Source organism: Anser cygnoides, chromosome 5, assembly GCF_040182565.1.
Source record: "Anser cygnoides isolate HZ-2024a breed goose chromosome 5, Taihu_goose_T2T_genome, whole genome shotgun sequence".
NCBI classification, from domain to species: Eukaryota; Metazoa; Chordata; class Aves; order Anseriformes; family Anatidae; genus Anser; species Anser cygnoides.
This window is the reverse complement of record NC_089877.1, coordinates 3,529,590-3,556,885: the sequence shown is the minus strand read 5'-3', so window position 1 is coordinate 3,556,885 and position 27,296 is coordinate 3,529,590. Positions and strand designations below refer to the sequence as shown.

At 37.7% G+C, this 27,296-nt stretch overlaps 1 protein-coding gene across 15 annotated transcripts in view; it reads right to left on the bottom strand.

Moving 5' to 3' along the window:
• Window positions 1–2,813: 2,813 nt before the first annotated feature.
• The window catches only part of TRIM66 (tripartite motif containing 66), a 51,752-nt gene continuing 27,269 nt past the window's right edge, over window positions 2,814–27,296 (bottom strand). For 12 of the 15 annotated variants that reach the window (XM_048069978.2, XM_048069974.2, XM_048069976.2 and 9 more), the window contains 10 exons: window positions 27,120–27,281; window positions 17,410–17,670; window positions 16,961–17,189; window positions 13,737–13,797; window positions 12,836–13,013; window positions 11,706–12,016; window positions 10,012–10,135; window positions 7,552–7,626; window positions 6,228–6,380; window positions 2,814–5,611 (listed from right to left, as the gene is read on the bottom strand). In XM_048069978.2, the coding sequence (XP_047925935.2) occupies window positions 5,342–5,611; window positions 6,228–6,380; window positions 7,552–7,626; window positions 10,012–10,135; window positions 11,706–12,016; window positions 12,836–13,013; window positions 13,737–13,797; window positions 16,961–17,189; window positions 17,410–17,670; window positions 27,120–27,281 (1,824 nt within the window). In that variant the 3' untranslated portion in view covers window positions 2,814–5,341. The remainder of the gene's footprint in view (window positions 5,612–6,227; window positions 6,381–7,551; window positions 7,627–10,011; window positions 10,136–11,705; window positions 12,017–12,835; window positions 13,014–13,736; window positions 13,798–16,960; window positions 17,190–17,409; window positions 17,671–27,119; window positions 27,282–27,296) is intronic. The other 3 variants (XM_048069975.2, XM_048069972.2, XM_048069977.2) reach the window with 3 other exon arrangements.

Below are 27,296 nucleotides of genomic sequence, written 5' to 3'. Positions count from 1 at the left end.
CTGGTTTTAATATTTCACAATGTTTTCACTGTATATTTCCCATAAGGGATCTTGCAAATTCCCTGTGCATCCCATATCTGCACCACATCAAGAAACTCTATGAAGTCTGCTGTAAAAATGAAATGGCACCAACACGGTTTCTCAGAGGAGGATATCATGGAATAATAAGCAAGTGCTGAATTTATAAGAGATGTAAGAACTATTCCTGCTCTTAGTGACTTCATCAGTAGGAAGAGCAGGTTGATAAGCAAACAAGGAAAAATATTCAAGTATGCTTCATTTGCTGCCCAAATGTCAGTGTATAAATATATATAATATATATATTAAAGTGAATACATGAATGTTAATGAGAAACATTGTCAAAAAGTCATTCTAGTGTGGCAAGCAATGCTCACCACAGAACATCAGTTAAGGGAGTGTTGGAATAAAGGGCAGATATGTTATCTCAGCACAGAACATGTAGGAACACAGCATCTATGTTATGCCTAAAATACCTAAGTGACATCTTTATCATCTGTACTGGAAACCTGAATTCCCTCACTAATGTTCACAGCAAATTTAATAATCATTGTCTCAGTATCTGACTGCTTCTAGAACACTTCTGAACTGACACAATTGTCCTAGGCATTACAATCAGGATCAAGAATAGTAATTTACAGACTACCAATCCACAGCACAACCGTAAATCAGCGTTGCTACTTCCATAAAGCTGTTAACCATCTGAAACACTCTCCAATAGCAGTAAATACTCCCTGACCTTCAGATGCTGCCCACCCTATTTGCTCTGGGAAAAACACCTGCATGTCATTCTATCTCCTTAATCTAAAATGGGCTTTTCTACAGCAAAAATATACTGTGATATATAATTTACAGGGAATCAAGTTACAAATTACATTCTGTGCAGGAAGAAGTTCAAGAACCTCATATTCAGATACCAGGAACCAAAATGGAGCAAAGAGAGCTAAATATTTGACGACAGATTTGAATATTGTAATTTCTCATCTCCACCAGAAGTACTCTCACCACAGTTAAAACGCTTCTCACAACAAAGTCATCTTTTGGTTCCATATCCCAACATAAACTTCATCCAGTTTACTAAGTGTTCTCCTGAAAATACACATAACTACACACTAAAATGGATGTTCATGAACATTCAGTAAAGAACAGGATTTCTCAAAATTCTCAAACATATTTCTCACCTCTCATTTCTTACTCCTGATCTACAGGATAGCTTCAAAAGATGTGCATCCTCCCTAGCTCAAAACTACCATCTATCTTTATTTTTCCTCTCATTGCTATTATCTCATTGATATCTATTAAATTTGAGAAACTCAGCTGGTATTTAGTTTTGAAGTCTACTGCCTGTATTTCACACTTGAAAGAATTGCACGCCCAAAAGTTTATCTACTTCTTCCTGTTTATATTATTTTTAAAGGTTACCTCTATTTGAAAATAGAAGTCTGTCTTAATTTCTTAATTTGTCTTAATTATGTCTTAAAAGCAGCGCAGCTGTAACCCATCCACTGAAAGAGGGACTTCGTATCCCTCAGGCCAGTAGGTTAGAATGGTGCTGCTGTTGGTTTTATACTACAATAAACCAAACTGGGAGGAATCAATTATGATAGAAAAACACTTGCAACATCTGACTGACATTTTTTGTAAATTATTCCATAATTCTTCAATTTCTAGCATGTTCAATTTTAGCATTTCTTTTATTATTCCTTCTGATCAAATACACTAAAATAGTTTTTTCATCTCAGTAATGTTATGTTTCCTGTCCATTTAACATATACGTAAATTTAAACTTCAAGCATTGTTTTGCTACTTTTTGATAGAGTGTTTGATTTTAACTTGTACTAATTGAAAAACAAAAAGGCAGAATACCTACTTGGCACTGAAAATTCCAGCACAAATAGAAAGCTAATTTCTAGTGTTAGCATAACTGCTTTTGTAATCATTTTGCTTTGCCATCACTAGTTATCAACAACTTATCTGGTAAGTGATAAATGATACTATATAATCTGTATATTACTTGAAAGCAGATGTAGTCAGAGCAAAAATTTCAGATTGATGTGCAAAAATACATTTCATGTATTTTATTGTTCAGCAAAGCACATTACATATATAAACATGCAATCATTTGATAAACTAAATTGTTAAATACCTGTTTATATTAACTCTAGTGTCATTCATTCTGCTCTAATGGTACTAGAAGTATATCTTCAAAATTGTCTGTAGGGGAATGAAAGTCAAATGCATAGCTTGTAATTTCTTCTTCAACAGACCTCTTACTGAAGTGCAATTATTCTCTTTTCCAACTGCTTAAGCATGAAGAGGATTTTCCCATTCTATATGTAACCCTTTACTAAAGATAAAAGGAAAAATTATGACCTTGGTTGCATTTGCAGGAGCCTAGTGCATTTGCTGGGGTTTCCACAGTTTTCTTGACATTTGCTTCAGCTGTGCTTCCAGTGGAATACTTAAGGGGTTCCTCCTTGCTCTCCTTCCTACACATTCTGACTTGTGAAACAGGCTGTGTGACAGAAGAAAAAGTAACTACATAACCTATCACTTTGTTTGGGCTGCACGGGCTGTCTGATTTTAGAAGGGAGATCCTTCCTTTCATACCTCTTAGTGCCAGTACCAGTGTGTAACTGGACTTCAACAGAGTCTAAGAATTTCTGTGCCCTGGTGGTATGGTGCCTAGCAGCAGGAACATATCAAGCCAGCAATTTCAAGGCAACCTCTGAAATGGATGACGTTATGCTTACAACATGCAGTGCTTTCTGAAGTTGCTTACCCACAGACTTGGGATTGAAAGTAGGTGAAGTGATACATCTGAATTAAATTTTTATTTTGCTTACCAGCACGACATAAAGACTATGAATATTTTTAAAACCGTTGCTATGTCTTAGAGAAGTAATCACAAAAAACAAGTTACCCTTAAGAGTGCTCAGGCCATAGTGTCCTGCCAGAACTTACCCAAAGAATATCTTATATATGGTGATAAACTGTTATGCTTCTATTTTTAATAAAGAGATGATATATTCTTGATACATTTGATTAAAACAGGCATTCTCCAAAACTAATGGTACAGTTAACAAACTTACAGCCTTTATGAAACAGAAGTAGGTTCTTGTCTCTACTTTTCCAGGAAAAGAGGAAAAAGAGATTAGTCTTTTCTATTTCTACCTTTGCCCCTAGCTGAAGGCTATGCAGCATATCATTTTTGTACTATTAATGCTAAAAGATAGGTCTTCGGTGGGGGAATTAATTGCCAACTGAAAGAAGTTGACACCTGTAGCAGAGATAAGCATGATTACTTCAGTTACAAACCTGCACTCATTTCCTTGTGCCAAGATACCTACTGTTTTGAGAATATGAGTTTGACAGAAAGCAAACATAGAAATTAACATACAGAAAATATAAAGAGTGTCCCTTGGTCTCACAGTTTTCCAGTCATCTTATAATATCCAGAATTTTATTTTTTCAAACAAAAGAAAACGTCAGCTCACTACCAAGTTAATGGCAAACTAAGTCACAGAGATAGTAGAATATTAGAATATAACATTCACATCTTATTGTTTCATATATAAACTTTTACTTTAAAGTGTTATCTAAAATAACATACATGGTTACCAGACCAAATAGCCCATATAAACTATGCTGAAAATATCATCTTTATTTACAGGAAGCCAATTAAAATGAACTTTAATTGGGTATGAGATCTTCAACAACTCTTCTCTCTCAAAGCCAGAAAACAGCCCAGCTTTACGCCGCTGGGCAGAGCTCTAACAAGGAAGATGCCCCTCACATACATGGGAAGAAAGCATCAGCCATGTGAGGATCTGGCTCACCTTCTTCTGGAAGATGTAGAAAGCAGCTTGCAAACCATCACTTTGATCAGGTGTCATGTCTCGTTACCTATCCCACCATTCAGGCTTTAAAATTACATGCTACCCTTTGCTCAAGTGAACTCCAAAGTTGCTCTTTCAGCTGTTGGTGTTGTTTTGCCAATACATCATGGAACTTAGGAAAACAAAAGCTTAGACATCCTTTCATCCTGTATCAACTTCTACATACACACATTATCATTATCTTTTAGCACTGCTAGTAATCACAACTACAAGAAATAAGCAGAAATAAGAGAAAATCTGGAATATATTATATTATTTTATAGGCACTTCTATAACCATGTAAATTGCTTCTTAATTACCTAGTTGCTTCATAGTTAACTATTGGACTAGTTCATATATCTAGTCCAATATCTGCTTTAAAGAAAACCAACTCGCTTGGGTTGTATAAAAATGTTGCCTTTGGGACCCAAGGAATCCCACACTGCTTTACAGAGCATGAATTAGATACCAGAAGAATCATTCCTTGCAAACCCAGCATCCAGTATGCACTCAGAAACAGCTCACAATGAGCCTTAATATTAGCACTTTTAGTACTAGCTCTTTAGTGATTTAATGAAAATGCTCTGCTTCAAAAGAAGCAGCTAATCAGATAATCACGTTAGACTGTATCCCGTAGGCTTCGAGGAGTCAAGCTCCTAGAAAAATCATCGAATAAGACAACAGGATTATGTCTTATGACCACACATTGTATTTATCACAAAGCATGGCCAAAATTCACTGTCATTATAAGATTTTTACATGGTTACCTGTGTTCTATAAAATAGAGATGCTATGTTGAACAGATTATAAAAAGGTACTGCAAAGTTAAATATTATTAGCATGTTACTTTTATTATTAATCATGATTACCTATCACCAAAACATTAGTACTTCAGTGTAAACACTGCAAAACACATACATGATTTAACAGATGGAATATTGACAGATTGAAACACATTTGATCTGTTATCTATCCTCAAGATGTAGAAATAAGGCATATGGTCAGCAGATTAGGAGAGTTTCAATTAACAGCCCGAGTGCTTTGCTTTCCTCCCACACACCTTAACTCTGTCAGTTATTCTGCTGGATTCCTCATAGTAAATCCGGTATCTTCAGGAGGTCATACCTGAGGAAGGCTGTTAGCTGGCTGAAACATCATTCTTTTATTTTTTTTCACTTTCCTGTGTACGAAGGAAACAAACAATGAATAGCTAGAGAGCCTAGTCTTAAAAAAAAAAAAAATGACAGTTTTCTGCTAGGAAGATAACTGTGTGGCCTGAGAGACTTCACTTGTTCACTCTCACATGTTTATACACAACTGACACTTTATTCCACTGAGAGGATCTTGACATAAAACTGTAGAATTGATCACATCTCTGTGATAGAAGCTTGACAGTTTTCCCACACAGCACTGTCAAAACTTCCCATCAGTAGCTGTAAACAGAATTAGCAGGGTGGCCACTTAGCAACCAAATGCTTTTGTTTTTGCAATCTTACAGCATGGCGCCGTCTTCTTTTAGGCTGAATGCACTCCTGTCCATACGATGGCCACTGAAAATCTTGGGGGGGCATTTTGCTATTCTGGCTCTCCTCCTCTTCAGAATCAGTCTCATCCTGTTGCATTGAAGGAAAGTGCCTATCTGGATAGATCTCCTTCAGTTTGCTCTCAAAGAATACATCTAAGCATCGTCCAGCCTCAGCAACCTCTGAATCTGGCTGTAAAAGAATAAATAACCATTCAGTCTACCTGCACAAAGAAATCATCAACGATCAGAAACAAATGCCTACCCTACCCTAATGTCTTGCCTTGGTTCTGTCTGCTACATCTCCATTAGTCTTCTGCACTCTTTCTACAGGCCATTAGCTCCTCTGCATTAACAATGTAAGTAAAAACCAGATGCTGCTATTAAGGGAAATGATTCTGCACCTCTAAGAAAAAGAGATGTGCAGTGGACTAGAAAGAATAGCCATTGCCACCGCTTAGGAATTTCTATGCACCCGAATTTTCCTAGCTATTTTGCTAGGTAAGCATAGCTTCTCACAGTAAACTCAGCATCATTCCAGGAAGTTGTCAGCTGAGATGTCCTCTTTAATTTGAGATCTATATGTACCTCCAGTTCTTGGATCCACATGTATCTCAAGTTTGCCATTAAATAAACAAATAAATAAATAAATCTATGTAACTCCAAGAGTAAAACTGATTAATCATCCTGCTTATCCTAGTCCTATATCTGATGTTAATGGAACCAACAGAATTATGCCACTGTAACAGCCTGAAAGCGTAACCCTCCAAGAAGTTGTATCCCCTCACCCACGTATATTAGAAACGTACATAATTGAACTTTGCACAGTTCCAAAACATGAGACGCACATCAGTCACAAGTTCCTCAGGTGCAGAATAGTGGAACTTGTCCTTTTTTTGCAGCTTTTTTCGTATGATTGACAAATCCATTGGCCTTTTTATGATCTGATAATAATGTCGAGCCTGCAATAAGAATAAAATACAGGTATGTAACCTTTTTAAAACATTTCCTGTCCAGTGACTTCTGCTTGTAGTTTGGACAGAAGTCACTGCAGAGGATTCCTTGCAGCAAGGAAGAGAGCTCTGATCTTCTGCTAGCTATGCTTGCACATCGTCTTCCTGTACGCCTTTAGCTTTGATTAAATCTATACTTGCTTGCAAGTCTTGAAAATAGCACACTTCAGGGACTACTTCGCTATTTTCACTTCCTAAAGTTTATCCCCAGATATAAATGTCATCATTAAACCATAATCAATAATATATGTAACATTGATAATTAGCTACTATTTCCCCCTAGCAGTTTTTAAAATAATGTGCTGAGATACTGGCAGCTGATACTGTGGGTAATAGTCTGCCAAGAGTGACTAAAAAATATGCTACTATGCACTCTTTCTAAAGTTCAACAAAAGTCTTTTTCAATGGCACCAGCTACCAGGATTTCCCACTCCATAAATCTTTCTGGAACAGAATTTACTTGTTAGATAATGTGTTCCGTAAGTTCATTGCAAGCTTTATTAGAATGTGTTGGTTTTACATATATATATATATATATATACACATATAGAGAGTTATTTGGAGTGTTTCTTCACATAAACACTCCTGTTATTCTCTCATTTTTCTCCTTCAACTTGTCTCACGTTGTGTTCCCCTGTTAAAATCACATGAATCTACAACTTCCATAAAGCAGCCAGTTAACAGCTGAGTACATGGATGAAACAGCAGTCAGGCTCCACACCTTCCCGTGAACACAGTCACGACTGCCTTTGTGCAACAGACCAGAAAACAGGGAGTCCAGGGTTATTTCAGAAGCAGACCACTCCTCTGGCAATAGTACGACACTGTTGCTGTATGCAACTTCCTTTATCACTTGAACACCTTACATACCCTTAGTATCCATACCATTGTCTTAAACTGACACTCAAACCTGGCCTGAGAACGTTTGCCAGCATTTACCTGACTCAAATCTGACACTTCAAAGCACTTGGAAGTGGGAAACAGCCACCCCCACCTAGGAAGCGAAGTTAGTTAGAAAAAAAATGCAATTAATATATTTCAAGAAGACAAAGGAGAAACTCGTGAGGTCTACCAGAGTATTCTTTGGCTTCCCTCTGATGGAGATGTGTTCAGTACTTACCAGAGGGCTGACGGGTTCATGGAATGGGAGGCTCAGACTACTGCAGAACAGGGAAAGCACCAGCTTTTCACACTTCTGTAGAAGTCAATTTTGGAAAAAAAAAATAATAATTCAAAACAAGTCAGTTTCACTCTTGCACTTAGCTAATCAATCATGGTAATGACACAGGGAGTTTTTATGTAGCCTGTACATTTCTGATGCAAAACAGCATGCTTCATTCTAATCTGGGGAACATTTTGACTCTTTTTTTGTTTGTTTTTGTTTTGTTTGTTTGTTTTTTGTAGTTTTGAAAGTGAGGATAGTAAAAGAAATGGAAGAAAAGAAACATTTTGCAATGTATTTTGTGTGCATGTGTCTTTCCTGGAAACTCTTGGGAATTCGTCACTGTCACTAACTCTTTCTGTACTCCAGATCTATTCCTTGGCTCTTATCTAAAAGAAAAGCAGCAGCAGTGTTGAAACAGTTAAATGGAAAATACTTCATGCTGTTGATAGCCATTCCTGCTGTTGATAGCCATTGATGATGGCTTTGTTGATGGCATTGTTGATAGCCCTTCCTGCTATTGATACCCAGCTTCTAGGCTGGGGCAATCCCAAGCACAAATACAGGCTGGGCAGAGAATAATTGAAATTCAGCCATGATGAGGAGAACCTGGGGGTGTTGGTTGACAAGAAGCTCGACATGAGCTGGCAATGTGCACTTACAGCCCAGAAAGCCAACTGTGTCCTGGGCTGCATCAAAAGCAGAGTGACCAGCAGGGCAAGGGAGGTGATTCTCTCCCTCTACTCTGCTCTTGTGAGACCCCACCTGGAATGCTGCGTTCAGCTCTGGGGCTCCCAGCACAAAAAGGACATGAAAGTATTAGAATGAGTCCAGAGGACGTCCACAAAGATGATCAAGGGGCTGGAGCACCTCTCCTATATTCACAGGCTGAGAGAGTTGGGGTTGTTCACTCGGGAGAAGAGAAGGCTCCAGGAAGACCTTACAGTGACCTTCCAGTACCTAAAGGGGGCCTACAGGAAAGCTGAGGACAGACTTCTTGTCTGTGAGTGCAGTGATAGAACAAGGGGGAATGGCTTTAAACTAAGAGAAGGCAGATTTAGATTAGATATCAGGAAGAAATTATTCACTCAGAGGGTGGTGAGGCACTGGAACAAGTTGCCCAGAGAAGCTGTGGATGCCCCATCCCTGGAAGCGTTCGAGGCCAGGCTAGATGGGGCTTTGTGCAACCTGGTCTGGTGGGAGGTGTTCCTGCCCATGGCACAGGGTTGGAACTGGATGATCTTTAAATTCCCTTCCAATCCAAACCATTCTGTGATCTATGATACATACAAATGGATGTAAGCTGTTTAATCATTAAGTTGCAAAATACTTATACTAGTCTTCCTTTGTTCCTTCCAAAGTCTTCCTTTGTTCCCCCCCACCAAACTGATTACAAGAAATGCACTACAAAATAGTTATAAGCCACATTTTCTCACTAAGAAAAGAAGTTTCTAATCAATTCCATTTTCTAAAAAGAACTTCACAAACCAACACCCAGATAACAGCTATTTCTGGCCAGTTGTACACAATGCAATGAGGGATCACATGAATGTCCAGAAGTTATGTCTAGCTCTTTAAGGACACAGTCACTCAGGTCTGGAAATAGCATGGATGAATTTGTGCAGTGCTGCGGCTAGGCTCTTCAGCCTTGCCAACGAGCTGCAGTGCTCTGGGAATAATTGCTGTTTCCTTTATGTACAGTGCCTTATCCTAGATTTCATTTGTGTAGGGCAAGCTCAGCATCTGCATGCAGCTGTGTGAACTCACCCTCCCTGTCCAGCTGTTACTAATATACTCAGAACGTCTATTTGGATTTTCTGGCTTCCTGTTACCAATCAGACTTAAGAAAAGGTATTTTTCATAAGAGATTTGGTAGAGGAAACTGGTAATGGGGATGTAAAAGGATTAACTTCCATCTAGGCTGGGTTAACAGGGCCTAGATGTCATCCTAAAGGGGATCAATGGTCCATATGAAGACAATAAGATGATGGCAATCCAACTGAGAGTCAGAAAGCATCCACATCAGCAAATATCATTACAACTGGCCTAAACAGACGGCTGAGAGGGTGCCAAGTCTTGAAGAAGAGAGATTAAGTGGCAGAGTGCCAAGCAAAGTTGACACAGGGAAGGTTGCTCTGCTGCTGAGTACAACTTCTCTGTTCAAAGCAGAAGAGAATTCCAGATCTGCCAGTTTCACTTTTCTATAGCATAACGTTCATTTTAAATTAAACAGCAACTTTCTAGAAAGAATAGAATGATATAACTGAATATTAACGCCACTTTTGGTGTATTTACTGTCCTCTGAAACATTCTAGAAGGAATCAAGGCAAAATAGTCAACTTTCCAATGAAGAGGCAAAGTCTCATGCTGAGATCATATTTCCTTTCCTACAGAGTAACAGTATATAGTTATTCCCACCTTCTGATCATAATCATCAAGGCCATACTGTGCATTGTAACTGTGGCCGTAGCGTGTGTTTTCACAGTCATATTCTACCTCTGGCTTCACTGGATTACGGCAAAGTGTACACACCCATTCGCCCCTGCAAAACAAACAAACAAACAAAATTGTGTGAAATTTGGTGAGCTACCTTGTCAAATAACAAACTTCAGAAATTCAGTTCTCATTCTTAACTTGTATTACAACTGTACGCAATCTTAAGCCCATTCTATTAGATGTTCTTCAAGAGATTTAAATATAATTAGAAGCGTAGTAATTCCACATTCTACTTATTACACTTTCTTGTTTACAGAAAAAGAGAAACACAAAATATTAAGTGTTTGAAATTACATAGCAGCAAAGCGTGCAGCTATACTGACTCAAGTTCTGTTTAAATATATATATATATATATATATATATTAAGGAAAGGAAATACAGCCAACAGTAGGGTCACAAGAAAAAAAAAGCAGCTCCATTAGATAATATATCAATTATCAAATAAATTAACATTATCACAAAAGTCATAATGCGTGCTAGTACATAGGATCCCAAACCAAACAGACATAGTTCTGCATGAGCATAACTGCCCTTCCTATCTATTTTCAGAACCCCCTTGAAGAATTTCATGAGAATGGTGATGGAACTTGTGCAACATCAGGACCTCAAAGACAATGGTATATTACAGACCTATCAATACAGAGGTTTAGTTAGAGGAACTAACTTACTTCATTAGAATTTAATTTAATTAGAATTTAATTGCTTAGGAAGTTTATTGTATAAGGAAAACTATTTTTTCACAGTGTTTTAAAACAAAAGGTTAATAATGACTTAGCTCGTAGAGAAAAGAAGGAAAAGCCAAACCATGGAACTTTCTGCTTTCTTAACAGAAAGAACAAGCCAGAACCTCCAAACTAGTATCCCAGAAGGTATTTTGGTCAGCTGAGACAGTTATTTGGCCTTGGCACAAATGAAGTCTTTGGTCCCACCTATAACTGAAAAACTTATAACTGAATTCAGAATTATACAACACCAATAATGCACATTTTTCACACAGTCCCACTTCTTAAGTTTGCTATGTGGACACATACCTAACTCTGGATCTTTGTCACATAAAATTTGTCTGTGACAAGTTGCTATATGAGACTATATGTCTTAGGAAACCCATGTCCTAAACGCTGCCAACAAAAGCCTCAGTAGTCCTAAATTTCCCCCAGACCTGTCTGGAAAACTGAACATTATTATTATATATATATTTTTTTTTATTATTTTTTTTTTTTTTTTACTGTCGAGCTCACTGATTGCCCCTGTACTTGTGCAAGTCACTGTTCTTGCAGGAAAGAGTTGACATCTATACCACCAACGTTACATGAGAGTTAGAATTTTACTTTTTCTCCAGAAAGTTGTAAGAATGATTTTAAAGCTTAGGTCTGCCACTTCCTTTGTTGTACTGGCCAGCTAACTGCAGTAAAAGCATGGAAATGATTGTTGTTAATACATACTTGAAACTAGATGAAAGTAAGACAATTCTTTCCTTTGTAAGAAAATAACAAAAAAGGTAAGTAGAGATGCAGTCCTTGCCCTTGTGTTAGGCTGACATTTACATCTCTGAGGAAATATTCTACCCCAAGGCAGTAAGCAGAAATGGAGCACATTAGTGAAATGTCATACATACACTGGAAAGCTGAGCAGAGCTGGAACATGGCAGGAGAGATGGAAGACCTTGGGGCAGTGATCACAACACAACAGTTCTCCTCCATTAAGACACACAGCACAGAAATCTTCATTCTCAATTGTATCGACTTCCTGAGTGACTGGAGATTTTTTCATCGTGATGGAGGTACCATTACTGAGCTTCTGATCAGAAGGTAGAGTACCTACAGGAGGAGATTGTATCTGTCCTGCAGCCTGGGTTGTAATAAATTTTCTGTCTTCCGTGTTCTCCTCTTTGCATTTCAGTCCTTCAGGTGGACTATCTTTATTTATCTTAAAGGAAGAAAAATCTGGGATCACACAGTCATCATTTTCATATCTAAGCATATAACAGCAGTACTTACCTGCAGAAAAACATAGCTTCTCTACAGTGAACCCTACTGGAGAGGGCACTGAGTTTTAGCAGGCTTATGCTCAGCTCAGAATCTGACACTGGTTGGCCAGGTCATCTTGGTCAAGCCACTTCCTCCACATACCACAGTATCATAACACAGATAGAGTTGCATAGATTTCGTGTCACAGAAACAAGCTTATATGCTCTTTATGGTAACTGTATGCAGCACCTCTGCAAGATGCAAGTTTTACGGGAAACAGCTCAAGAAAAAAAAAAGAGAGGACATTTTTTTTCTTCCCAACAGAAATTCCAATTTTCTTCTGTGACAAGAAATTCACATTTAAGACTTTGGTGAAGTGATAGAATATTAAGCTTTTTAAAAATCTGTAACACTGTAATTTCTGGAATTGGTTCCTATCATCCAAAGATGCCATGCCTGAATATGCATTTAGGTTAGTTTTAAATTATTTTCCTATATTTGTGACTAGACAGGCAATCCAGACTGTTAGAACACAAAAACACTACAGCTATCTGATGAAACAGACTTCTCAGAAATGGAAGTAACAGGGAGCTGTGCAGCAAACAAAAGCTGCATCCTCTTACTTCAGCCCATCACAGAAGTGTATGAGGGTGAAATGAATTATAAGAGTACTTATAAACAGACCTGTTTAGTTTATAATAACTTTCAGTCACTATGAATATAAGCCAGAGAAATAAAAATGAGAAAGCAGGTAAAACTTCAAACAAATTTCACTCACTCTTATAGCCATGCTTGAAGACTGGGTCCCACATTCAATTATCAAGAGGAAACTGCCCTCCTGCTCACTCTCCTGTGGCTGGAGCTTAAAAACTGGGAGCTCCCCGGATTCTGATGCATGTATCTTCAGACGTTCCAGTCTCACATAAGGGATCTTCAGCTCTCTAGGGCCAGATCTACTATTAAAATGAAACATGGTTAAATTAAGTCATATTCCACAAAATTCTCCTCCCTACTCAGTTTCAACATTTTCCATGTACAATTGTTTGTTCTCGTTTTCCTTTGTGACTCTGCTGGCTAAAATCTGAAAAGCTTTTCACATGTCGATTCTTTAAGAAATTGGAATACAAGAATATTCATTTAACGGTGTGTGCAAATGCATTATTAACTTCTGTCCTAAAATCTTTCCCTGACTATCCTCAAATGTATTGGTTTTAATCATCTCAATTCAAGCCTGGTTTGATGCTTTTCGGTGTGGCTGGCTTTAAATAAGAATACAGCATATCACTCAACTTTATTTTAAAATCTTATCACAGCAATAGCAAAAAACCACAAAATTTTATGAAATTCAAGATAATGTTAACCCTGTTACCATTATATATGTATATATATATATATATTTAGGTTTAATTGGGGCTAAACAGCTCATAGTTGTTCAAATGAGATAAGTGCAAATATTTAAACATTCTGAAAAATCACAAGAGAACAGAAATGCATGAACTCACCACTTGTTTTAAATTGTTTTCAAGTTTAAGAAAATACTTCATAACTTTCAGAATTATTATCTATAAGGAATCTTGCATTCTTTTTAAAACAAGTTTTCCATTAATGAGTATGAGAAATTTTCTAAACACACGCATAAAATTTCATGGCCAGTGCTTTTCTATAAAAAAGACTGTTACCTGACATCCTGATTGCTTTTCATATCCATTTCTAAATGTTCCTTTTCACAGTTACTGGAATCTGGAACAGAAGATAAGAAAATGAATAAAATATTTATAATATCAGAGTCAGATTAGTGTAGAAAGTACTTCAATATTCATGTACTTCTGACTGGTGTTTAATATGATATCATAAGTGAATTATGGAATCATTTCATCTATATGTATATCAAATGTGTGTGCTGTTTTCTATTCTGGGATACAGTCTTTCTCTCTCTCTTTGCTTTCAACCACAGTTTCTGTATTGAATATGAGGAGCCTTTCCCAAATATTTTGTGGAAATGGTTACGTTCGTATGGTATTACAGACATACACAGACATGACACATTCATCCATGTACAGGGAACAATGTAAGTAATACTCTTTGCCATACATTTTTCACTTGACAACAACAGACCTCCTGAGCCTCAAGCATTCAGACCTCAGTAAGTCTTTGCAGTCTCCTGTTCCATGCTTAGAAGCTCCTGGATAATTCTAGTTACTGGAAACAGAAAAGAAATCATGCCTCCCATCTGTCTCTTAGGGACAAAAGCTATCCTATAGGATTCCTTTATACCCTCCAAAACATGTAACATATAAACATGTCAATTCAAAATTTTCTATTACATAAGCATGTTCGTAACTGTAGCTCTTGACTGATATTAGACACCAGTAACAAAGCAGCTTCGGAGAGATGGAATGGGGGAGGTAGAGATGAATGCTCCAACAGATGCCCCTGTAAACATCAGTCCACTGACAACCTCCATACTTCGTTAGGAATTATTTTGACATAGATAATACTAACAAGAAAATAAACCAAATATCATGTCTATCTGGAGACAAGTAAGCGCCATCGAAACATAATTTTTTAGATAATCTAGCGCAGGCCAATGGTCCCTAGCCCATTGCTTAAGAGCAATGTGCCTCTAAGATATTCTCTTGTTGTTCCCAGTCATAGGAAACACAAAACAATCAAGACTAACAAGGAAAGGTGTATGTCATGTCACTCCAATGCGTTATTTGCCTGTGACTGTTGCTCAGGTGAAGGTTGGCAGTCAAGGCTCTGGACAGAATTACTAAGGTGTGACTGCACACTTAGCTGAAGGAGTAGCTCTTGTACACTGTCAAACCAGAGGATGTTCCAGTGGTGCTGGGGTCCTAACATTATTCAACATTTCCATCAGTAACTTGGTTCATGAAGTAAGAGTACTTATAAAAAATGTGGAATACACCAACCGAGAGGGGTTGCAAGCACTTTGGAGAATGTTGACAATCCAAAAATTATCTTAATACATTAAAAAAAAAAAAATCTAAATCAGCATAACTGAATTGAGACAACTCCAAGTCCTATGCTTATGAAGGAAGGATCAGAGGAATGAAATCACAAAGGAAATTAACTTGACTAGGGAACTGCTCTGTAGAAGGAACTAAAGGTTAATGCTATACCATTCACTACATGCAAGTCAATCATGTAATGCTGCTGCAAAAGAAGGCAAATGCCATCCTGCAGTGTATTACCAGTAGTGAGGAATGTAAAACACAGGAAGCCGATACCCTGCGCTGCTCAGCACCCCACAGGCCTCTGCTGCAACACTGTATTCAGCTGTGGGCAGTACTCTAATTGCAGAGAGCCCAGAATACCACAGAAGGAATGAGGCGGTTTAAAAAAAAAAAAAAAAAGCAACTGAGCCATGAGGAGAGCCTGAAATCATCAGATTTGTTTAGTCTAGGAAAGGGGTGGGAGGATCTGTGCAAACCATGATAAGAAGAAAAGAGGCTGTATGAAGAAAAATGATGAAACGATGTACAATTTTACCACATCCCTTAGGGATTAGGATAAGAAGTGTTTTGCTCTAAATTAAGCTGCAATGTTTAGATTTGATATTAAAAAAAGGATAAGCCACTGGACATGCACACCAAAAGGAGTGGATTTTGGCAGCACAGCACTGCTGAAGCCAGTTAGTCCTACAGAGAGCCTCTAGCAAAGATATGCTACCTCTGCAACAGAGAATCTCTCACTGATGCATGCTGCACACCATGACGACATCTCCTTAGGTCTCCCTTCGCTGCACTTCTTCAGACAGAGAGCAGGATGGGAATTACTCACTACTGATCCTTCCTTGTGGAAAGGGAGCAGCATTGAAGTCAATGCTCCAGTCTTCCCATCCCTGCTCAGAGCAAATTTGTAGTGTCTGTTATGGATCGCGTGATTCTGCATGCTGGGACTGTTTTCTGTGTATAGTGTCACACAACCCAAACCAAATACTACAAAACTGCTCGTCTCAAAGTGACTTAACCTGACTGAGGCACAACTTTTTAGGGGTGCAGCTGATCCTTACTACTTCCAGCTTACAGCTGATTGTGGCATAATTGTCACAGTTTGGCATAGTACATATAAGAGAAGACAAATACATTTCCTTGGCTCACTGAACTAGGCCTTCTTTGTACTAATTAGAATTCTCTGTATAAAAATACAGCATGAAGATAGAAATATTAATTCATCTTTTACAGAGAAAAGCAGCCAAATATTGGCATAAGTCACAGAATAACAGCTTGATCCTGAAATCCCTTGCTTGCATGAATAGTCCCATTGACTTTTAGAGTTTGCAGGAATGAGGCTTTACAGTATAGCACAAGGATGCTGGCAATTTGCCCATGAAAAGAGTTAAGTAAGGTCTAATTCTCCATTAAGACTGAAGAAATAGGCCTTGGCTGAAGGGAATGTTCCACAGTAGAAGAGCCAAGCAAAAGCACATACTGTGCAATATATTAACCTTACAAAATTTTGCTATATGACTGATGTGAAGGACTTAGCAGAAAGCACATTATATTTTGGAAGTTTTTTTTTTTCCTCAATTGAATTTGGACTCTTAAAACCAGCTCTTCAATAGTCATAACGACAGGTCTCATTAACAGGAAGTGCTTTTAAGAGAACTAAAACTCCAGGTACTTCACATAGACACACTCATTTCTTGTTCAGAGATGAAGGATATTACAAATTCAAGGCATATAATTTCCAAGTTTTTCTTCACAAATGAAATCAAGCACGCTTTTCCATTGGATTAAGTACTTGATAATATTTGAAGTTTGATGGAAAAACACATTTATGAAAGTACATTAAAACGCATACTGTTTTGTAATGCTTGTAATGCACAGTGATAAGAAAAAACTCCCAAACCTAAATGAAACAATGAAAAGCCTGGTACCTTCTTCATTTCTAAGTTGTCTCATTCTGTCATTCACAGGCAGGGAAGAATTTTTGCTGAGCACTTCAGAAGGAGAATTACAACGCTGAGATTTTTTGACCGAAAGATTAATAGGTTCTTCCAGCACTTTTTGCATAGAAAGACTTAATTCATTTACTACATCTTGCCCATCAGAGGCCATGCTGTTTTCTAGAGGATGATCCACAGTATTCAAGTCTTCATTTTCCAGCTTCAGGGGAAAAAAATATCAAATTTTATAATTAATTTTCTTTGTTTCCACCTTAAGCAAACAATTTGTAATCAGTCTTCAAGTACCAGCTTGAAGACTGATTGAAGCTTGAAGCAAAACTGTACTTAACTGAAACAGGTGCTTTTAACTGACTAACAATAATGTGTGCTGCCAATGAAAATGGATTCCTTTTCAGTAGAGAAGTTTGAGTGATTCCTACCTTGCACTTAGCGCTGCTCTGGAGTGCATCACCTGGTGCAAGGCCAGGGCTCAGGTCACCTGGAGCTCTGCCCCGTACTAAGCTGTAGCTGGGTACTGGTTCTGGTGGAGTATCACAGTCACAATGGGTGTTCGGGGATGAACCAAGTGCTACAGCGGCCACACCTTGTATCTGTGGATCAGCTGACCTAGATAACCTTGTTGAAGGTAGTTCCATTTCTAAATCGTTTGAAAAGCCCACAATGCTTAATGATGCTGAACGCTGGGAAAAGAAATAAAAACAGTATGTTAATCAGTTTTCTGGCAGCAAAATGTTGCTGTTATTTCTGTAATGGATGAGATGCTGTTTCAGCTGTAGGTAATGTAGCAGTTGAGTCACAAGGTCATGAGAGTATCTATTGTAATCGGACACCATTTCCAGAAGCTTTACAGTTTCCATCATTAAAAGTGAAAACTGGAAAAGGAGACGCCCATGTTACTCTTCTGTGATTTAGAAAAGCCGTCATCCTTTGATCACTCCCAGGGATCCTGATTTTTAACTTCCTACAATGAATGGGAAACTTAAGCAGGTAGAACACTGTATTAAATTTATCTTTAATATCAACCCTACTAATTTCCATTAAGCCATTCCATGAGGAATAAGATTCAGACCACAAATTTTATCATCTTATTCAGCAATCATCAGATCATTTTACTCAGGATGAAGTTTTAGAAAAAATAAGATTAAGATCTGACATAAACAGATGAAACTATTGTTACTTTATGATGCCAAACACTTTATGGTAGTGAGTCTGTTTCATTAAAACTGAAGACACTTGCCATTTAAATATCATAGTGTAACCCCAAAAGCATATTCTGTGTATTAAGAAGGAAAGGATGTACATGTCTAGCTTCAAAAGAAAAGGAGAAGCCTATTTACTAAAGACTCTGAAGTAACAGTTTTAGCAATATAAATTTGCTACTATCTCGTGACTCGTCACCATTAGAAATACAGAAACACTGTTATGCAAAACAAAACAAATCCACCCCATTTAAGTGATTTCCTTAAGCTCCCTTACAGCCAGGAACTTGTGACTGAACTGAAATCACATCTCTGCTAGCATCCATATAAAGCAAATATAAGCAGCCTTAAGAAGTACAGAGATCTGTGTCATTTCGATATGTAATTTTCCATTTACTTCATCATAGTTCATTGGTGTTTCATTACCCATGGTAATTGACTGAATAAATCCTTTCCATTTGACTACAATACAGTAAGTAGCACTCATTATAATATAAATCAAGACAAAAAGAAATGCGTTGATTGCATCTGAATTAGAGTTTAATTTCATTGTACTGATTTTTCTGCTGGGGCCTGTGACTTAGAAGTGAATCTGAGACAGGACCCATTTTATAGATTTAATTAATTTAATTCTCAACTGCCACTCCATTTTTGATGTTGATAACTTTGTCCATCTTAATCTGGCAGTGGTAAAAACAGTAGTCTAGATTGAGCTGTCCAGTTGTGCCTGTGTAAATCCTACATAATGCCAAAGATATCAGTCTCAAATCCCTCTGCATGCAATACATGTCACCCATATGCTAAGAGAACATTCTGGCCACAGACATTGACTTTTGTCTAAGGATGTAATATAATTGCCTTTTCCTCAATTTGCAATAGATTCTGCAGTAGGAGCTTTGCCTGAACAGTGACCAGTGAGACCCAGCACCACATTCTATGAGACAAAATAGCCTGCATTTGAGACGAAGACATCAGCTCTTCTGCAGAGTTAGGGAGGCTTTGTGCCATGGAGTGCCCTAGTAAAGCTTTTTGTTTTTTTAGCAGTCCTGGAGGGTCCTTTCCATCTAGAAGGCACCCCAGATATTACTGGGTCTCTGCAGCCAGGGTATTAGACATCTTTCTCCTCATTTTGGGGGTTACTATCCCTGAATCTAAGCTTTCTGGGCTACAATAAATTATTGGAACCAGCTGGAAACTAGGCAAATATGTTCTTCCTACCTTACATCCGAGTTGAAAACTAGAGAACAACAAATGAGGAAATGCATTGATGGAGGCACCATTTTCCTTACACCCCATCTGACAGAGCATTTCTAAGATCACTTAGGTTTCAAACCAAAGGAATATACGTAGGTCAGAATGGAATCCAGCGTTTATGGTCCCACGTCCTAAAGATGAACACAACGACCAGATATGTTCATTTGCTGTCATAATTTGCTTGTGACAGGTTGAATTGATCTTGTATCACTTACAGAAAATAAGCAAGTAAGAAACAGAATTCCTACTTGAACTGAACAGATAGACTGTAATCAGACATCCCTTTTCCCCTTATTTCTAAGTCCATTGTGAGCATTAATTAGTTCCCTCTGAGGTAATTAAATATTTATTTAGTCAGGTTCTCAAAGGTGTGAAGCATCCACAAATTCTTGTCTGAGTCACTAGGAACTACCTAATGGTGTGCTCCAGGGGAAATGGGCATGCTGAGGCACACACATGGTAAGAACATCACACAAAGCTGTGCAGCAAGCTAACTGGAGACCTCGAGGCTACTTGCTTCCAATCAATGCACGTTTTCCTATACTTGTATTACAAAAGCATACCGTCATCTATTACGTACTGAGGCCTCGTAGACCTGTCCACATGTAACTGCATACACTGTGGGTGAAACATTAGCCCTACTACGACAACGGTAGGATTACTCTTGGCTCCAGAGAGCCAAGCTTACTTACTGGGAGCAGTCACTGGGTCTACTCTTACTGAAGGAAGAAAGAAATACATAGACACGTAAGACTTTGTTATAACAAACATTTTTAGAAAGGTGAAAATCAATTGCATTTTATGGCTATATCTTTTTTACTCTTCTAGCTAGCATCAGCTTCTTATGAGATTTTTTTTTTAGATTATATAAGCCAACATAAAACCTTACCCGTGTTAAAAAGAAAAAAGAATAATGAGGCCATCAAGCTGCCATCTGTCTTTCCCTTGGGGCAAAAGTTAATTTTGTGTTTTTTTTAATGATGAAGCAACATTATGATCTTTCACTGCAAAATATTAAAACTCACAGTTAAGAACAGACACATTCCATTCTGATCCATGGAGCTGCTGTCAAGTGTGAAGTGAACAATGCACTGGGAACAAGGCTCATTAATAGCCTATTAATTCACTCCCTAAAATAATCATTTCTTTTGCCATTAGCAAAAATTTCTCTTTTCCCTTGACAGTTCAGCTAGTTTTTGCAGATGGGATGCCTTTAAAGAATTGATCTCTGTTTTATAAAAGCTCTACTGCTTTTACATTGCACCCTTTGAACAACAACAAGCATTAATTATGCTCTTGGGTAGAGGTGGCTTCAGCTGTAGGTTAATGTTGAAACTTTTGACATTTTAACGTACAGTCTGGTACATCCAACTATATCTGACATTAGAAATGGATTTCTCATTGTCTCATAATTAATTTTGGTCTGATGATCCCTATAATATAATGGCAGCAGCAGCATCACCCCAAAATGCCTTCTACCACAAATTCCACAGCTATGGTAGTGAAAGGTAAGAATAAAGAACATGCAAAGTGCCTTCAGAGAACAAAAAATAAACATATTGTTCAGTTCAAATATTTCTTTGATCACTGTTGCATTTTAAAAGGTCCAGTGTAAACATGCAGCACTAATACAGAAGAATTCTGAGAAGCAAATACTTACCTTGAAATACTGGGATTAGGATTTGTTAGGATTGTTTTGGCAAAGTCTCAAGGCTGTTGACATTAAGTGTCACAGATAAAGAAAGCTAAAACTAGGAACCGCCAATTCTCTTTGCTATAAGAGAAATAACACGCTGCAAATGGTTGCAGAGTAATGAACGGCTGCTATTAAGTGGAGCAATCCCCCTGGCAGCTCATTATGCTAGGAGGTTAAACAAATGTACTACTCCAATCCAGTTGTTTAACTCACCACACACAGCAGCACCGTTAACACAGTCTACACATGCTTCCTATTCATATTTTCCAATTTCAGAGTAGAATCCAAAGGATTTTCTTCCCATTTTCTATGAGAAAAAGAATCCAAAGCTTCCTTACATTTTGTCTGAATAAACTGGAGCTAGCTTAAAGTGGAAGGAGGAAGAGATTGTATGGAGCAAGCAGCATCATGTTTTATTTATCCTTTTTTTCCAGGTCAAAGCAAAAGATTTTGTTAAATTAACATTCTGGGAAATGTACCTAATTTCATTAAGCATGAACACATTTGCGCTGTAAGCACGAAATCAAAAAGGTCAAAAAATACTCTGATACTTTCGGAATTTGCAGGACTCTAAATTCCAGAGTCTGTTATCACCCTTTCCTTCACCTAATAATTTCCCTAAAATTACTAATAATTTGGGGGGGGGGGGGTATAAAAAAAAGCACAGCAACAACAAACTCACCCTACCCCCAAGCTCAGTTTCAAAGTCCAAGGGTCTGGTATTATATTATTATTACTTTCAATTACTAATGTTACAATGTAGCATGTTGAAGGAAATCTAGTAAAAATGTAAACCTGTACCTTGCTCCCCAAGACTCCCCATCACAAATTTTACATTGCTTTTGAAAGAAAAAGAACAACAACAACAAAACATATTAGTTAAGCACTTGCCACTAAGATGGAGGAGTTGTCCCTAATAAAGCTTAGGATAAATGTGTTCAGGCAAAATATCCACGAAGGCCATCTACAACAAATTAAGATTGATTGTTCTCTCTGAGAATCCTGCAGCACTGGTGACATTGGCATAGCAAAGCCCAAGTAGTTCCCACACGTCTAGTCCCAGGGGGAGGCAGAGAGAGGTTCCACAGGGAACTGCTACTATGTTAGCTCTGCCACCTATGAAATGCCACCAGTGGAATAAAACAGAAGTCTCTCAGAATGCTCTCAGTTGCACTCCTTTGAAGGCATGGAATATTTTCTAGGATTTCCCCATTTCAGGTACTTTATGGTGCTCGAGACAAACAGAGTGCTTGAACTAAGATGCTGGGACTTACTGTGAATCACAATGAAATTTGCAAAAAAATCAGCATTAGAGCACTATATATGTTTCACTTGTGCTTGTATCTTGAATACTAATTCTGGTCATCCTGTCTCAAAAGGGATATATCAAAAGAATAAAATATAGAAAAGAGGGCCAAAGATAAAAAGACCAAAGCACAGAATGGCTTTCACAAAACAAAGACACTGAAATGACTAATAATCACTTTACAGCTTCAGAAGGAAATGGCTGGGAGGAATCTGAGTAGATACAGCTATTCAGTAATAATTTACAAATAATGTGTATGGCATATTCAGATTTATTTTAAGCAGAAGGTGAAATGAAGGGAAGAAACTCTCAAAGTTTGCTGAGAAACATAAACCTTAGTTTGACAGATGCTGTCATGATTGCAGTGTCCAAAAGGGCAGAACCATGAGTGCCAAAGCCTGTTATGTTTTTAGGATGAGTAAGTGTGGTACAGAGTGTACCACAGCCCAGGACCCAATCCAGCAGAAGAACAAGATAAAGAATCCTCCCTCCCAGAAGTAAAAGCCCTGGTTCTAACTAAAGGGGATGCACTTAAAGTCTAAGGAGAAGAGAGATCCAGCTAGCTCTGCAACAATGACAAAGTCTGTTGCAGCAGTACTTCAGCCTTAAACTATAATTTTGTTGTAGATATACAGTAATTATGATGTTTCCTCAAATGCTAGGTACAGCCTTTAGACGTCTTGCTCATCACAGCCACAATGACAATTAGATACAGATATGCAAAACAAGGACCATATGCCCTTTATTACTCCTGAAAACATAATTTGGCCAAAAAAAATCTTATTATTCTTGCCTGTGCTTTAGAATAGATGATCTCTCCAGTCCCGTGTGCAAATTAATAACTCAACAACATACTACGTAAAAGCAACAGGCAGACCATATCACTGTAGAAGGTTGGTAACCCTCTCCACAAAATTATTAATCTAACTGAGTACTCATTCCTTCATACGGCAACATAGCAATTCAATGACTTGCATAAAACCTGTTTGCTGAAGCTTGGTATAGTTGCCCAGAAGAAAAGAGCAAATATCACAAAAATTATCCTGAGATTTGTCCTCTGTATTGCTGGCATTCTTACTGGAGAGTCTGGGTTTTTGACTGGTACAGAGACAGAATGACCCCATGATACTAAACAGGGGTTCCAGCTATACAAGTGAAGTATGAAGGAGAGTATGAAGAGAAAATTGTATCCATTTTGCACAAACAGAAAACTTCCATTTCTAGTGTTGCATTCTTAAAAGGTGCTACTCAAACCCAAATTTATACTACATGTAATACTTCAAATTTATACGAAACACTCCATGGTCTAAGCATAGAAACATTTATTCTGCACAAAAACTTCCGTTCACAAAGAAAGAATAGTTAGAGGAATACACAGGAAGACAAAGGCTGACAAAATATCACCCTTAATGTTCCAATAACTGTGAAAGAAGCAAAATCAAGCATGCATGTAACTGAAGTTACATGGTTAACTAGACTATGCACATGCGTACAGACCAGGTGAGCACAGACAAGAATTAGTCTGAACTTGAAGACAGCAGTAGCTTTGCTGTCGATGTTTCTGATAGACACTGACTAGATATCCCTACTTTATACCACTAGAAAGCCAAAATTCTGTCCATTCAATAAAGCTGGATTTAATTTTTGTCCTGACAGAGGCTAAAACATAAAATCTGAGGATATTTTACAAGTGTATGAAGTGTTTCATCATTGCTTCTCTACTTTTGTTTATCAATAATCAGCTTTAACTGTGAGGGACAGAAAACAGTACACACATCGGAACAACTCTAACAGGCGTCTTTGAAATCAAAGGCGCTCAGGGCATACGAGTGCCTTGCACTGTGGTGTAACGGCTGCACTAGCACTTGTCTGGAATGATCTGAATAACGCACTTGTGGTTTCCCCATTTGAGTAATGTTGTGATCCCAAGCTATTAATAGCATCTGTTCTGTATCACTTCAAACATAAACACGATCCCATATTCAGACAATTCAATAGTTATCAGTCTGTAATACCAAATGTATGTTGTAAGCTTGTTTCACAATTAAAACAGATATGTTTATTTACAAAAGCAATCAAGCCTTTCACCTCTCCAAAATAAAGAAAATCACTGGACTAATGGAAAATTTTATTTTTTGACAGATCTTGGCATATACATCACTGATCAGTTAATTCTGAGTTTTGATACATTCTGGTTCACACCACTTTCTCTTTAATGAAAGAATCTCAGCAGCCAGGGAATTACCTGCTCCACTAGGAATGCTGCACACAATGAAGGGTGCCAGAGTTCAGCAAAACTGCAAAACAAAGCCAAGAGGTCCAACAATGATTATTCTCCAAAAGACAGAATGAAATTTTCCTCCTGGTAGCAAAAGGTTTCTTTAGCCATTTTCCCTACTATATTTTCCAAGTGTAGTATTTGACTTCACATTCAGATTTCTCCATGTCCTCCAAGAACATGAGAGATGAAATGTTCTGAATACAGGCCATACTAAAATAAATGGATAGACACCTATATGGATTTTTTTTTGTCCGAAGACAAGTGTGGAAACATTTAAATAGGTGAAACAGAGATGATAATAAATAGACATATTCCCTTGTTCTTAAATAAGAACCAATCTCCCATTTAAACCTAGCTTTATTCTAGTTATAGTTTAAACTATTCTAGTTTATTCTAACAAAAGCAGTCAGACACCTTTAAACAGCATTCATGAAAAAGTTTTTTCAAGTTTTCCTTATTGTTTTCCTTCATCATTTCTAATCAGCCATTGCCAGAGCTGTCAGGATATTGTGACTTTACCCCAAACAGCTCATTAGAAAAGATATATGCAAACAAATATGGGGGGTACTGAAGCTGTTGAGTGTCCTCGTTTCTTGCAGATATACCAAGAAACCAGTAAAAACTGTAGAGACCTGTGATTTCTGCACAAGAGCATGCACTTCTCAGTACCACTAGAAAAAAATCCATTTTTTTCTTCCTCTTGCTGCCTTCTCAACTTGTACAGCAAACAATAAGCCTTTCTTCCTTTTTTTTTTTTTTTTTAAGAACCTCCTTTTCCCATCAGACTACAATAGACTCTCTCTTGCACATGTGCTTCAATTTTCTTCCCTTTTTCTGACTTTTTTCACTTCAGCTGTTGGAAGAAACCTTCCTTTGCACGTACAGAAGACATGGATTGCTTCTTCAACATGCATGTAGAAAGAGCCTTTGAAAGTTAATTGCTTAGCATTTCCATTTATTTTCACAAATAACTTTGAGGGTGTGCCTGCATTACAAAAAAAAAATGTGTGTTCATGTTCAGGGTCTTCCTTACACCTTAAACATCTAATATTTTCAGTCATTTCCTAAGGTAAAGGTAGGCCTTTCACAGAAAATTTGCATAGCTTTCCTCAGTCCTGTGCTCTGTCTTCAGAGGTTGAGAGAGATCAGTTTCCACATGTGAAAGTTCAGAGCCAAAGACCATCATATTGTAATGTTGTGATCCCACCAGCCTGATCCGGAAATGTCATCACATCTACAGGATTAAGTTAGCAATTGCAGATCTCATTGTGGCTTCCAAATTTGATTTGCGTGCTGCTTCCATACCTTCAGTAATCATTACCTTTCTGTCTCTACAATTCCCAAAAGGATCTCCCGCAATGTTGCATCATAAATATTTTGGATCAACAAAGCTACACACAAAAGCTGTATAAAATAACTTCTTTCTTTGGGTTAGTAAGGAAAGACAAGTTCTTCCACAATATTCCACGCATCAATTCCAAGAAAAAATAGTCATGAAAGACTTCTACATGGTACAGAACATGAGTCACGCACAGAAGTAACAAACAGTTTTGAGCAACCAGAACATGTTCGGGATATTTTAGACAAGGTAAAAAGAGAGTTTTTGCCTGCCACAAATGCACAGGTGGTACCCAGAGTCAGCAAGAATCTACTGATAAAGATGAGTTCTCCTGTTTTTGCTGATTTTTTCGATAGTTGGGGATTACCAGTGAGCAGAAGGGTCAGTAGTATGTGCTAAAATATTCTAGAGATATAGAAATTTATGATTTTTATGCTTATGTACAAGCAAAGAGGGTATAACAGAATCATATCCCTTTCAGAACCACATTTTCAGTAACAATTAATGTTGTTATTTCCTTGCAAGTATTTTGAAGGATGCTTTTCAGGACTTCATCAGAATCCCTGACTCCTTTTTCAAATTCAAGTGCTACTAGCGTGGCAGTAGCAATTCCTGATAGTTACATCCATGGAGATAGGAACGGGACAGAATTTACACAGTGAAGAAATATTCTATTTATTCACCATTTCATGTTTAACTGTCATGCCAATCATATCTAAACGCTACTAGCTTATAGAATCATAGAATCATTAAGGTTGGAAAAGACCTCCAAGATCATCACCCTACTACCAATGTCACCCACTAAACCACGTTATAGAACAGCTGCTGATCTGCCAACTGTGTACATACAGTACGGTGCATAGACATGTTACTGGGGGATGCACACGAGGTTAGGCTATGACTGTCTTCTAAGATTTACAAGCTATTTTGTCAACTTTTACTGTATTTTATTTTTTCACCTTAATTGCAAATTCTAGTGCCATATTGTACTCAATATTATGAAAACATGTTTTCTCTTCCAAACATTTATTTTTTTTAAAAAAGTTCTTTATACCTTTCTCACTGGGTTGTAAGCTGATTGTTGCAATGTTGATTCAGGGGAGTGACTGCTGGCCCTGGCTTCTTCATCTAATGACTGTGACAGGGAGGGAATATCACTTCTGTCAAGAGGAACTACAGGCTTCTGGACATCAAGTTCAGTGGAACTCTCACAGACCTACAAATCAAGATT